General features: G+C 36.8%; 1 protein-coding gene across 8 annotated transcripts in view; it reads left to right on the forward strand.

Moving 5' to 3' along the window:
- Positions 1-15,392, forward strand: part of TNRC6A (trinucleotide repeat containing adaptor 6A) — a 95,771-nt gene that overhangs the window by 27,352 nt on the left and 53,027 nt on the right. For all 8 annotated transcript variants that reach the window (XM_060031929.1, XM_069541408.1, XM_069541409.1 and 5 more), the window contains one exon: positions 2,664-2,685. In XM_060031929.1, the coding sequence (XP_059887912.1) occupies positions 2,664-2,685 (22 nt within the window). The remainder of the gene's footprint in view (positions 1-2,663; positions 2,686-15,392) is intronic.

Below are 15,392 nucleotides of genomic sequence, written 5' to 3' on the forward strand. Positions count from 1 at the left end.
CTGACCAAGGTCACACTGTAAATGGTGGGGCCAGGAGTCAAAGCCAGGCAGTCTGGCTTCAGACTCTGAGCTCTTAACCACTGAGGTGTACTTAGGGGTCGAGGAGCTGGGACAAGTGGTGCAGAGCCTGACAGAAACAAAGCACCTGGCATGGACCTGGCATGGGTGTGTCTGCCACTTGTCTGATGCCTTCACTAGTAAACTGAGGCAATGGTGATAATTGCTTGTGGAATCACAGCTCAGGTTTTTAAGAAAAAAATATTCAAAATAGAAATACTTTTGCTTCTCAGTTTGCCAGAATCCTTTAATTCTGTTGTACAAGATCCACAATGATACCTCACGTTTGAATAGTATTATTTATCCAGAAAAGATCTTTTTATATTTTACTTGAGCCCTATAATAGCCCTGAAAAGGTAAGCAGAACAGTTTTTTTTTCTCCTTCTCCGTTTGAGGGATTAGGAAACTGAGACCCAGAGGGTTTAAATGACAAGGTCATTTAAAAGTAAGACAAAACAAAGAAAAAAAAACAGTTGAAGTTAATTTTAATATATTTTATATAACCCAGTATATCCAAAATATTACTATTTCAACATGTAGTCAGTATAAAATATTATCAATGAAATTATTTACCTTTTTAAAAAATACTGAATAATAGAAATCTGGTATGTATTTTGTGCATATCACTTCACACTAGCTCTGTTTCAGTGGTCAGTAAACACATGGGATAGTGGCCACCATTTTGAACAGTGCAGACAAATATTCTTAAAATCACTGACCCCACTTGGAAAATTCTCTTTTTAATAGTTTGAGTAATATACAAGTTCCCTGGACCAACCAACAAAAACCTATTTGAACGAAATGGAACTCTTTCAGTTCCATTTCCTCCTAATCGGGAGCTCTTGGGTTCTATTACTTATATTCTTTCACTATATTAGTTGGTGTTCTGATGGGTGTCCTTCAGACACTCCTTTGAGTGTCCCCTGGTGCTGTTCTCTGTAGATGACACAATACTGAATGAGGTGGATCATTGTTCTCAAGCAACATGAAGGTTTCTTTCCCAAAGGAGTTGGCATAGTAGATATCCTTTATGCTGTAAGGCCTAGAAGAGCAACACTGTATATCTTGGGGTTTAGTAATGTGGTCATGGTTTCTATGTACTGTAGCCTAGTTTCCTTTGGAAGTAAACTGTGGAAGAGACCAGGTGAGTTAAACAAAAAAAACCAAAACAGCGCACAAAACAACACACAATCTGTTCAACATGCAGAATAATTTCCTTGTTTATTTTTTGGGTTTCACAAAATTATGTTATCTTATAGTTTGACATGATGCTTGTAATACTTGGAAGTATTCAGATACTGAGTTCTCTCTAATAAGACTATTTTTCTATTACCAGATTTTAAAAACAATTTCTTCCAGAAATAAATGAAGTGTTCAAGCTAGTTGACTGGTCTTTTGCCATTGTCCTTCCATCAATTTTTTTTTTTTTTTAATTTTCGATCCATATAAAGTAAAAGATGGGCCTCCATTATTTTGTGTGTCACTAGTGCTCTAAAACTTGGTAAAGTACTTCAGTGCCTAGATCGACTCTGGCTCTCCGGGGAAAGATTAATGTTTGGCTTCAGTATTATGGTAATTGCCATATAGTTCTTTACCATATAGTTCTATAATGATATAATTTTAAAAATGGTGTTTTTGGTAACAATTTAATATGACTAAGCAAAATGAATTATCTTGCCCTATGACAGTTAAGAAAAGCTTTATCTTCATTTAGAAGCAATTCCTGGTTATTCAGTTACTAATTATTCAATCTTCCCTCACCTCCCTGCCTATCCTTGTATCTTTTTCTTTTAGGATTCCCACACAGTTGGGCATAATCAAAAAGTTGATTTTCACTTGTGGCCTTTGTCTGTAATCAGTTCTTCTTGAGGCCCTTGAAGTTTGAGCCAGCCACCTTGAGGCAGTCCTACTGTCCTCAAGCCCCTCTCCCTGTTGTGTCAGAGACAGTGGAAGAAGGGGCAGGCATGGGAAGCAGGGCCCATGTCAGCTTAACTTCAGAACACAGTCATTTTAATTGAATTGTCAGATGTGTCAGAAGTGACAAATGTTTCAAAATTTTTCCCACCCAAAAATACTTAAAAGTTCACCATGCTTAACTGTAGCAGCCTAACTTCCAGGAGTTAAATGTATTAACTAATTTGGCCAAAGAAGCTTTATGCAGCTTTTCTTCCAGAAAACTTAATTCATGTTTTATCATGTGATACAAGAAAATTTGAAGCCCTTTAAACATTTGAAAAACTCATTAGATCCATTAAAGGTAAAGGTGACAGTTATATAATTTTAAAACTAAATGAAGAGAAGTTCCATTTATCATTATTATTATTATACTGTCGTACAATGGTGTCTTTTCTGCTTTGTGACTAAAGCATTTCCAGAATTTTTTTTTACTAATAAACATTGTGTCAGGGACAATGGGGCACATCTGTGGGAAAAGCATGCTTTTTTTGCATATCTTTTCCTATGCAGTTCATCTAAGTGACAAATTCCTTATTTAATAAAAATGTGTATGTCTTATGTAATAGTAATATATGAGCATTTTATCATAACAATCCATTTCTTTCAGTTTCATATTTACATTGTTTTTTGTTTGTTTGTTTTTATTTTAGGCCACTGAACAAAAAATCAAAGGTACGTTGTTTAAAGCTATTTTTTATTCTTTTTTTCATTAAAGGAAGGTTGTTGATGTGCATTTTTATTCACCTCCAGGATGGGAGAGAGAAGAGCATGAAAGGAACAGGGGGTGGGGACAGACTTCTTCAGTGACATCACCGTGGAGTCATCTTTTGGGGTTTATGATTTATTGTAGTATATATTAATTACCACCTTAAAAATATAGTTTCGAGACCTACCTTACATTTATCTCGTAGAATAAACACCACTTCCTAACATACTTCCTTGATTGGAGTCTTTGAGCACATGTGCCTTTCCTTCAGTCTTCCATCTAAAAGTCTTCTTGGCTGGAGCTACCTCTAGGACTTTATTCCTTGTTCTCTGTATATTGTCCCCCACTCCTTCCTGTAGGCAGACTGACATCCATTCTATATTATCACTGAGAATAGTAGATTGCTAACGTTATGGTTAGGTTGAACAGCCCCCAGTACATGCCAAGCAAAAAACTTCAGGGTGGTAAAGAAACAGGAACCTAATTCCTCTCACATCCTGAATCAGGAGTTCTTCACCTTCCCAGGAGTTGACTACCTGTAATGAAAGGTGTAGGGCTCTCTGATGCTGAACTTGTTAGGCCTAAAGATTCTGAATTTTTACGTAAGCTATACCAAAAGTATAATCTCTGCATTTGGCTGATACTGCACTCAAAACTGCTTGTTTTTATTAGAGGTTAAGGTAAGGCATTGCTTTTTTTTTTTTTAAATAAATTTATTATATTTTTATTTTTGGCTGCGTTGGGTTTTCGTTGCTGCGTGCAAGCTTTCTCTAGTTGCGGCGAGCAGGGGCTACTCTTCATTGTGGTGCGTGGGCTACTCTTCGTTGCGGCGGCTTCTCTTGTTGCGGAGCACGGGCTCTAGGTGCGTGGGCTTTGGTAGTTGTGATGTGCGGGCTCAGTAGTTGTGGCTCGCGGGCTCCAGAGCGCGGGCTCAGCAGTTGTGGCGCATGGGCTTAATTGCTCAGCAGCATGTGGGATCTTCCCAGACCAGGGCTTGAACCTCTGTCCCCTGCATTGGCAGGTGGATTCTTAACCACTGTGCCACCAGGGAAGTCCAAGGCATTGCTTAAGGTAACATTTTTAGGTGCAGTTGTATGAGAGTGAACAAGAACAGATAAGGAAGACCTTTTTGAGGTTGTGAGTCTTAAAGGTGAGACAGCCGGTCAAAGAAAGAATGAAATGGCAGAGGGATCAGCATGATTGAAGGCACAGAGACAAGACATAATGTGATGTTATGTGCATTGGTGGTATTCCAAGAGCATTAAATACCTAGTGATAAGTGGTCAGGGTTGAAGGGTTTTTTGAAGGAGGTAGGCAGGGACCAGGTCAGAGAGGGCCTTATATGCTAAATGTACTCAAGGAGCCACTGAAGAGCTTAAGATGGTGACATCATTTGTTTTTTCATTCTTTTAAATCTAGCAATTACTTACATGGAAAGTTTTGGTTGAAAGATGGGCAGGGATTTGAAAGATGGAGCTAACAGAAAAAAGACACTGGGCAGAAGAGGCAGGTGGACAAGAAGAGGGAATATTCAGAGAATGAGTATAGGGGTGTTAAAGGGAAGGGGCCGAATATAGGCATAGAGGTAGGGGGAACCAGAGGACGGACTTCATGCTGCCTAAAGAGTGGAGAGCTAGCAAAGGTTCTTGCATTTAGAGGTCATGGTCATAAGCTATGCTTTAAGAACATTTCTGTCAGTTGTGTCTAGTGTCACCAAAAAGGAGCAGTACCAGAGAGAGAAGAGAAGGAATAGGGTAATGAGGATTTGAACTGAGGTCTTGACAGTAGAGGTAGGAGATGGATGACAGGTGTTTGAGATGTAATTGACAGGATTGGCAACTGGTGAGATCAGAAGGTGATATTGTGGCTTTGAATTTGGATGTCTAAGAAAGTTACAGGGGTGTGGAATGATGTAGGGAGTAGCACTGCCAAATTAATTCAGTAGGAACGTGGGGAATTCCCTGGCAGTCCAGTGGTTAGGACTCTGAGCTTCCAGTGCAGGGGCCACAGGTTCCGTTACTGGTTGGGGAACTAAGGTCCTGCAAGCCTTGTGACGTGGCCCCCCCCCCAAAAAAAATTTTAGTAGGAACATGACCAAATTAATTTTCTTAAAATTCCACTTTTCTCACACCACTCGCCTGGATAGGAATGTTAAGTTGTTCCTTGTTGCTTTGCTTCAAAACCAAACTCCTGGTTGACTTTCAAGTCCCGCTTTAATCTGACCTCCCATGATCTAACCAACTTGTTTCCCATCACTCCTTTATACTTTTCAGATCATTCTTATCTTTTTCATGTTCATTCCTGTTTGTTTCTTTTTGATCCCATTTCTTAGCCAAGGATGCCTTTCAGCTTTTCTAACGCTCTCAGAACTCATCTTCTAGTGGATCTCTCTAACTGCCCTTGATCCTTCCCTTTCCATTTTCTTAGGGTGTTGTGATGTGTATTAAGCTTGGGGCACTCACTATTCTATCTTAGATTTTTGACTGGTCCATGGATATTTGTTTCTTCAGACATGACCTTTGAGTACCTACTGCTTACATCCTTTCCAAATGTAAGTCATTCTTTTACATCCATACATAAAACATGAACATATTTGAATCTTTTTTTTAGATTTTCCGCAATTCTGAGAATGTTAGGCTGAGTACATGAAAGTCACTTCAAAATGCTTTATGTTGTTTTGCCAACTGTTTTACTCACTTCATCCTTCTTTTGATGGCAGCTCCCTTCATACTTGGTCACGCTTATTCTGATTCATGAAAATGTATTTATTTTCGTGGTGTGTACAATATATGGTGTTTATGGCAGTGATTAGATTATAAATTTAGGAGGCTTGTGGTATGGGTTTGGCTCACACCGTTGTTTCTTTTACTAAACTTTATTTTGGAATAATTTATGACTTACTGAAAAGTTGAAAAGATAGTACAGAGAGTTTCCATATAGACCTCACCCAGTTCCCCATTATTAACATCTTACGTTTCTGTGGTACATTTGTCAAAACTAAGAAACTGACATACGTTGGTATTACTGAACTGCAGACTGTATTTAGATTTCACCAATTCTTCCATTAACTTTTCTGTTCTAGGATCCAATGCAAGGTAATTTGTTTAGTTGTCATTTCTCCCTCATCTCCTATGGTCTCCACACAGTGTTTTTATTGTTATCCTTTAAAGTTTTAATTGATTGCCAACATTTAAAAATTAGGAGAATTCACCTAATTCAGGATTATAGTTTATACTGTCAGCATCATTTTTGTCTTTCTATATTATAGAGTCTATATAAAGCCCAGGTTTAGTCACATGTGGCTATTAAGTACTTGAAATGTGGCTAATGTGACTGAGGAACTGAATTTTAAATTTTATTGGACCACATAGTTCTAGAGCCTTCTTGTTTGTTAAGAGTCAAGATTTTAGTGCTCAGACTGCATAACTGGTTAGGCCCGGCACTCCCTGTAGAATTCTGCCTTAATGAGCTATTTCTTTTTCTAAGGCTACTGCCATTCCCGATTAAATAATACCTGCTGATGTTGCTCTCATTCAGTGGTGAAACTGTATAAAAGCTGGATTTTTGTAAGGTATCATAAATTAAATTCTTGACCAGCTTTCTTATATGAAAACAATATGATGTTTATTTCTTGGTGCAGTGGACTCATGCGTCATCTCATAAAAATGTGGACCATTATAATGAGTGACATAATGAAATTTCTGAAAATTTTATTCTTACCTGTGACTTGAACTTGGAAAAACTGTAAGGAGCATAGCTATTTGAATGTTTGAAATTCCTTTCTAAAATATGTATATGATGAGTATCTCTTTGAAACAGCAGGGGAATGAAGCGCTAAAAAAATTATGGTGAGGAATAGGAACGGATGGGTATCCTGTGGACCTATACATTGTAAAGACAGGGAAGGACTGGGAACTCTATCAAGAATAAACGTCATTTTTTTAAAACAGCTCTCCAGCTCTGACACTGGCTTGTTTTGGAAGCATACTGATTGTACATTCCTTGCAAAAGAATAAGCACTGTTAATTTTTGACAGCTAATATTTATTTTTCTGTCTGTCTATATCATGCCAGTGCTTTCTTCAAGTGGTTTCATAAACAAGCTAATTACAGAGAATAGCAAACCCTAGAGCTCCTAAAGGAGATGAGAGGAGCCTGGGATGGAAGCAGGAATAGAGAAAATTTGATACAGATTTTTTGTTTTCTGGTGATCACATAGGGAAGCAGAGTTAATTGTGGCTATTCTCTTTCCGGATTAATTAAAAACTCATGAGAATTGAATCAACATTTAAAACACATTTTTGTTCCTGCCATAGTTGGAAACCATTATTTGTATTCAATTCTAGCCTTCCTGTTTTTCTATCAAACATAATTTCATTACTTAAATCCATTGATCTAGGGAGTGATCAAAATATTCAAGAGCTGTTAAATCAGCTGCATGTCACATCATATTGGAGGCGTCAAGATAGCTAACTCTGAGCACCTACTCTGTAGCATGGACTGTGCTTTATATTTATATTGTGCTTGATTATATTTCATTAGTCAAGGTGAGATTCTAAATATTTAATTACTAATAGTGAATGGGCACCAGTGATTCATAACACTGTACTGGAGCAGACCTAAGATCTTAATGTGCTAAGAGTAACTCTTAGCTATTGAATTTTGGGAAATGTGTGGGACCCAGCGAAGGCACCAGGGCAGCAGCCTGGGAACTGCGAGACTTAACGCAGTGGATATTTAAAAACTAATACAGGAATTATTCCATTCTCATCTTTGTTTTAAATGTTTAGGAATAGGGCTTCATCAGTGTGTACTAGCGCAATATAAGCCTGCATTTAATCGTTTCAACAGCCCTATGAGAGTGGATAGTATTATCACCATTTACAGGTAAAATCAAGATTAAGAAAGGTTAAGTAACTTTCCTATTGGTTATGCAGCTGATTGGTGTCTGAGTAAGGGTTGGACTACTAACCCTACTGGGCTCTACTGCTTCTTTTTCTTTGAAAATATCCCTGTTGTTAGTTACATGGAAGACAGAACAGGAGAGCTACACCATTGCCCATGGTTTAATAACATGCAATGAATGAACTAAAACAATGCATCTTTTAAAAACATTACAGAAAGATCTTCTAACAGATTTTATAGTATTTCCCTGTTGACTGAGCACAAAGAAATAAATAAAAAATTGTATTACCAGCAACATTTTTTGAATCAGAGAGGTTTCGACAATTTTGTGATGTGTGAAGTGGTTGACTTTTCAGGAACCATTTAACATTCATGAAATATTTATTGTGTGCCCACCCTGTTTCATGCACTGTTGTGGTCACTGCTGTGCATGAACAAAACTCCAAGTCCTTGTCCCCAATGTGTTTCCATTCTCATCTTTGTTTTAAATGTTTTTACCTGTGATCTCAGCTCAGCACTCTGTTTTCTCCATGAGATCATAAGTTTCTCAATCACAAAGCCTCCTACAATAATGAAATTCAGGAACTTTGGTGGCCTGACAAAGGATCACTGTACTGCATACAGGAGAAAATTGAGGCGCAAATAGATTGTGACTTGAAGCACATTGCCTGACCTTATTCACATAATGGCACATGTAGAAAGTGACATTTGTGGGGCTATTATAAACAGAAGAGGCTGCTCTCAGCTGAGGATGACGATCTAGAGAGTCTGGTCACCTGGACTCTGAAGTGCTGCTCCCCTCAGCATCCCTCTAACCGATTCCTGGCACACAGGTTGGAAAGGTCTGCTGTTAGAACCGGGGTTCAGTTCAGTGTTTTTCTCCACAGTATGCATGGTAGAAACATGACTTTTGTACCACAGGCAGGTATTAGGTAATATTTGGAAGACCAGGTTCTGATTCCAAATGTGCCATGATAGTACTTTGGCTTTATGAGAGATTTTGAAGGCAAATGGGTACTGACCTCTTTGAAGAAGAGGAGGTTGTTACTGATTAAGAATTTACTAATGGTGAATGTGTTTCTATGAAGATGTCTTTGAGCTGTGTAACAAAGATTTCTAACTATGCACTAACGGGAAGGGGGGAAATGGGCTTCTACTTCCATGGGAGTCAATAAAAAGTACTGTTTTTAGGTATATCAGAGTCACCATTTTTCTTTTTCTCCTACTGAGAAAGAAAAATGATTTATATAGATTTATACATGTAAATCTAGATTTATGTACTCAGGAGGTTATGAAGAATGCTAAGGACCTCTTTTTGTTTTAGGTAAGAACCATTTTATTTCTACCAAATGTAGATGTGTTTTGCTTATAAATACTAATAAATTATTAAAATAAGTAGAAATTAAAGATTTTGGTGAATTCAGATGTCTGATGAGACTGGAGCAGGACAAAGGAGACAGGAAATAGATATGAGAAAAGCAGAGATTACTGCAGTTAACAAAGTAAACTATTTTCAAAAACTAGATTCAGAGACTAATGAGCCTATAGTTGTTGGAGGCATCGTATGGTTGTGTCCTGAGCCCTGAGATACTCTGCTTGGGCAACAATTAGGTCTTCAATTTCAAAGAAAACAAATCAGGAGTCTTCTGGTTTAAATTTTGGAGTAGAAGTCGGGATGGATTCGCAAGAATAGCTTTATCAGTTATAACCAGGTAAAAGAAAGCTCCAGACTAGGAAAAAACACATGATATATCATCTTTTTCACTTTTATATACTTGTAGTTCTAATTAGAATAGTAGCTGTGCTTCAGAATGCTTACTAAGAGCTCTCTCTCTCAGTGCCAGTAGCCTTAGTGAAAGTACGCCTGATAAAATGTTACTTAAAGGCAGCATTTTGCCAGAAGCGAAAAGCATTGATTCATCTAATAAGATAATCCTGGAATTTTTGTGTAAACCAGGCATAGTGGTTAAAAGTCCAGTCTTCTGAGTCAGATAAACTTGGATTTGAATACTGCCTTTGTAGTTCTTATCTCTGTGACCTTGCGCAAGTACTGTAACCTCTAAACTTCGGTTTGACTCTGTTAAAAGGAGATAATCCAGGTTACTTAATGTGGGAATGAAATGATATATAATATAGAACATAAGTCACTGGAGGGTAGTTAAATCTGAGTATGTGATAGATAACTTATAAACGCTGGTTAGAATTTTGATTTGTAGCTTTCAAAGTCATTAAGCCAGAATTAGTCATTCCTTTATTTTTGGAGAGTTTGATTTTGCTCTTATAAGTAAGATGAAAATGTATACTAGGAGGAACATTAGTTTGGGGGTCAGATTTGGTTTTAAATTTTAGCTTCGCCATTTACTAGATGTTTAGTCATGGGCAGCCTTCTTCTGCCCTTAGTTTTCTTATTGGTAAAATGGAAGTAATAATTCAAATGCATAGAATCATGGTGAGGATAAAGAGATATTAGATAAATTGTGTGGCATCCAACTGATACTTGGTAAATTGTAACTCCCACAACTGTGGTTTTGCAGTATCCTAGCAACCTTTTAGTCCATTGAAACATCATATTAGCAGTTTCCCCAGTCATTTCAGAGTTCCTCCTCACCCAGACGATGACTGGCTTTTTCCTCTCATTAAAGTAGAACCCAACCCAGCATGGGTGAATCACAGTGCAGTGTCTCTGCCACAGTGCAAGGAATATGTCTTGCAACATAAGAATGGGATATATTATCTTTATAAATCTGTCAGGCCAAAATTGGTATTTTATTGCTTTAAATATAAATCAATTTATTGATAAAATGGAGTATCATATGTTTAATTGTACTTTTTTGCTCTTATGAATTGCCCATTATTCTCTACCCATTTTCCTCTTGGGCCTAGAGTTTTTGTTATCTATTTACATGAGCTCTCTGTATAAGAAGCTCATTAACATTCCATTTAATGTGTTTGATGCAAAAATTTTTAAGATTATGGACTGTATTATATGTTTGAGGTTGTTCTGAGGATGAGATACCAGGTAGAAATATCTAAATATCAGACCCCATAGGGGGTACATATGCAGAAGATGCAAATATATGTTTAGAAGAAGGAAAGCAAAATTAAATAACATTTATATTCTTAGTTTAAGACTCCGGTCCTAAACTCTAGTGACTCTGTTGAATGCTTTCCTCTGTTAGGTTTAGCGCCTTAAACCAAAACAGTACCTTTTCCCCTTTGGTTAGGGAAAATTGGGGTGGGCAGTGGGAGGGGGGTAGGGAATGGATCCCTTTAACTTGTTCCAAAGGACAAATATTTTCCAGTTTCCCTTTTAATTTGGAATAAATATATACACACAGACACCTTTGAAAAAATAAAATACACTGCATAATTTTATTTGCTCAAACTTAACAATTTTTACTCTTTGATTTCTTGACTCATTTTTATGCTGAGAAAACCTACCGTTTATTCAGATTTTAGAAAAAATTTTGCCTGTGCTTTCTGAAAGCTTTAAAAAATTTTAGCATTGTATAGTCTAACTGTTTAATTTATCTGAACTTCATTTTTATATATATTTGGGACCATTTTTTCTAATTAAAAAATCAAATTAATCAAAAATTAAATTTAAAAATTCCTTTATTATATAACTTTTGCAAACTTTTTTTTCCCCCAGTGTGTTTGGGACTTTTTTTGTTGTTCCTGTCACTAACTTCTAGTTGAAATTGTTAGGTATTATCTTTTGTTTTGGACTCACAAATGGAAGTCAGAAGCTCTGTAGATGCTGCTACAGTATCTAGTTTTCAGAATTTACTCAGAAATGAGAACCACGTGATATGTGCTTTTAAAAATACAGATTCTGATTTAGTAAATCTGTGAGGCTTGAAGAACCTGTTTTTGTTTTAAACACATGCCCCATAGCACTTTTAATTAAATAAATTTAGGGATCACTTCTAGAATTGTTAGTTATGAAAGAGAGACTTGAGGGCAATCTGACTTTTTTTTCCTTTTTTAATTTGATTTTTATTTTATATTGGAGTATAGTTGATTTACAGTGTTGTGTTAGTTTCAGGTGTACAGCAAAGTGATTCAGTTATACATATACATATATCCATTCTTTTTCAGATTCTTTTCCCATATAGGTTATTACAGAATATTGAGTAGAGTTCCCTGTGCTATACAGTAGATGACTTTTTTTTTTTTAAAGCACGTGCCTCTGCCTGAAAAATAAATCTTTCATCATCCCACTTTTCTGCATCTCACATATTTGGACAAAATTTGATCGACAGATTAACCAAGATCTTGGGAATACCATATTGTGAATATTGTATGGGTATCCTCTAGCTCTTAAAGAAGATCTGTACATTAGAACAGATGTACCTTGCCTAAGGTGTTTTGCTGAAGAGCAGAATTGGTTAATAGGGTGGTTTCATCCAGAAATTCATTAATGAAGCTCGGTGGAAGAATTTACTCAGTCAGCTAAACCTAGAGGATTGTAGGACAAATCAGCTATGTTCCTCTTTGTGTTGGTAATTTAAGATGGGAAATTTTGGGTAGGAAGGTAAGAGTTCCTTGAAGAAGCAGAGCTAAGACCCAGGAAAAGGTATATTTCTGATTTCTCTAGGATTTTTGAACATGCCATTTGCTGTTCTTGGTGCTGGGACCACCACGTGGAAAAAGGAAGAAGAAGTAAGAAACCTGCACTTACAGAGCACATGTAGTGTAAGGCAGGGGTCCCCAACCCCCGGGCCTGTTAGGAACCAGGCCGCACAGCAGGAGGTGAGTGGCAGGCCAGGGAGGGGAGCTTCATGTGCGGCTCCCCATCGCTCGCGTTACTGCCTGAACCACACCGCCCCACCCCCGTCTGTGGAAAATTGTCTTCCACAAAACTGGTCCCTGGTGCCAAAAAGGTTGGGGACTTCTGGTGTAAGGAATGCCTAAGAGTTTTATGGGAGTGGGGAGGGGATGTTGTCATAAAATACTTCTAAGATTAGCTGAATAGAGGGGTAGTGGGGGGTGATTAGTTGTTTCCTAGGAAAGGTGGTAGACAGAAAGATTTTCAAGAAAGGAATGTCATGAAAGAGCATGATGCCTTTCAGAGAATTGGAGGTATTTGATGCAGAAGAGGAGATGTGTGTGGAGGTAGCAGGATATGAATCTGGAAAAGTGGTAGATAGGGGCTGTGCTAAGGACTTTGCATTAATTCTGAGAGCACTTTAATAATATAGATAATGTGGGGCAGAGAGATGATGGATTTGGGGAGAGTGAAAAGGGTGTGGGATGAGATCAGCACTTAAGCCAAGAAGACCAATTAGGTTTTTGCAGGATGAAATTGATAAGGGCCTAAATCGCAGCAGTGACATTGGAGATACAAGGATGCATTTGGATTGTATCAAGGAGATAATTCATCTATTGGACCTTTAGACTGACTGGACCTAAAGGGATAGGGAGAATTTGAGAAAGATGTCCCTGCTTTAGTAATTAGATAGATAGTGAGGCCGTTTACTAAAATAAACAACAGCGCTCCTACTTCTCTGGCAGTTGTAATTTATTCTTGCCATAACTTCTCTTCTTCTGTCTTCTATTTAAACCTATTCTTTAGGTCTTGCCATTTCTTATTTTACAACTTCATAATTTCTTTTTCTACCTGTATGCTGAATCATAAATCCATATTTTTAGTTCAAACTTTTACTGAATTCTAGAACCATATATTCAGTAGCATTCTTGCAGCAGTGGTTTTCATAGTTTACCCAAGGGCACCTGAGAGGCTTCCTGAAGCTTTCATGAGATCCACAAGGTTAAAACTGTTTTCATAATAATAGTAGAAAGGCTTTGTCTAGCCACTTATTCTCTCATGAGTATATAGTGGAGTTTTCTAGAGGGTACATAATGTGCAAGTCACAACAAATTGGATGCAGAAGTAGATGTGAGAATCCACCTGCCTTCTGTTAAGCCAGATGTTAAAGGGATTTGCAAAAATGTAAAACAATGCATACTTTTCTTTTTTTGTTTTGGAAATTTTTTTTCAAAAAACATTTATTTTTAATATATAAAGGACTTTCTTAATGAGTCAATAAATATTTTAAAATTTTCTTTGTTTAAATTCCTAGTATGGTAACTATCTATAGATGTAACCCACATAAACAAAAAATTTTTGGTGTTCTCAGTAATTTTTTTAAGTGTAAAGGGGTCTTGAGACCAAAAAGTTTGAGAGTGGCTGTCCTATAGTAATAACAAACCTAACAATTCAACAACAACAACAAAAAACTAAACTCATTCTCACATACTTCCCAAATTTAATTTCTGTCTTCTATTTCGTATCTTAGTAAATGGTACTACTGTCTACTCGGATTCCAGGCCAGAAACCTGGGGTTCATCCTAATTCCTCCTCTCTTTTTTTTACCCAGATGGTAATAGTAATCACTAACATTCATTGAGTACTAACCATGTGCCAGGTACTGTTTTTAATTCTTTACATCTATTATCTTGTTAAAACCTCACAAAAACCCGATGGGTGTAGGTATTAATACTTGACTCTGTTTTACAGATGAGGAAACAGGTACAGAGGGGATAAGTACTTTGCCCATGGTCATGTAGCTAGTAAGTTGCAGAGCCAAAATTTGAATCCAGCCAGTCTTTTGAACCTTTACTTCTTTGTTCTGGAACAGTTTCTGTAAGATTGATATTATATATGCTTCTTGAGGACTTTATTTACATACTCCCTGTGAAGTCATCTGAGCCAGGTGCTTTTTAGGGAGGTAAATCTTGCAGGATCTTTCAGTGTCCTCAGCTGTTATTATTCCATAGGATCTTCTACTCCTCTGTGAGCTCATTTTGGTAAATTATATTTTACAGAGCAGAGGCTGGAAAACTACAGCCTGCAGGCCAGATCTGGCCCACTGCCTGTTTTTTTTATGTGAAGTTTTGTTGGAACACAATCATATCCATTCATTTACGTGCTGTCTGTGGCTGTTTTTTTGTGCTACAGCAGCAAGTTGAGTAGTTGCAACAGAGACTGTATGGCCTGCAAAACCTAAAATGTTTACTATCTGGCCCTTTACAGGAAAGATTTGCCAAGCCATGTTGTAGAACACTCAGTTTAGCTGGGTTTTCTGTTTTATTGGTATAGATTATAGTATTTTCTTGTCTTTACAGAATCTCTATATTTGAAGTTATGTCCTTTCTTCCCCAGTACTATTTATATTGCTTCTTTTATTTCCCCCATTGTTTGGGATTATGAAAATTTTGTCTGATTTATTTGTAACAGTGTTAATGTTGGTATTATGCTGTGCCCTACAACAATTTAAATAGCATTTAATTTAGAGATAAATATCTCTTAAAAGTGTGCTAGTTAAAAAAAAATGAAGAAGTATGCGTGGTAGTATTGATCAAACTATGTGATCCTGATTGATGATTTCATAAATTTCTCCACCACTTCTATGCTAATTAATCTATTTTTTTCTGCCTCTTCTGGGATCAGTGTTAAATAATTCCCTCCTCCAGTTTTTCCAATTATTTAATGAGTTAAGCCTTAAGAAATACCTTAATTTTAGAAAATCATCTCTTATTTTTTTTCCATTTTCTTTTTTAAAAATTAGGTTAATTGGTAGTTTACTTTTTTCTTAGAACGATGCCTTGGATTTATTGGTTCACTTATTTGCATTCCAAAAAACTTTTATTGAATCAACAATGTAAAATATTCCGGAGATTAAAATGTAAAATTATAGCATATTTTGTTTATACTCCTTTTTTATATCTGTGTCATATATTTATTCAAATCTTTATTTGCTATT

This window comes from Delphinus delphis, chromosome 15 (genome assembly GCF_949987515.2).
Source record: "Delphinus delphis chromosome 15, mDelDel1.2, whole genome shotgun sequence".
Taxonomy (NCBI): domain Eukaryota; kingdom Metazoa; phylum Chordata; class Mammalia; order Artiodactyla; family Delphinidae; genus Delphinus; species Delphinus delphis.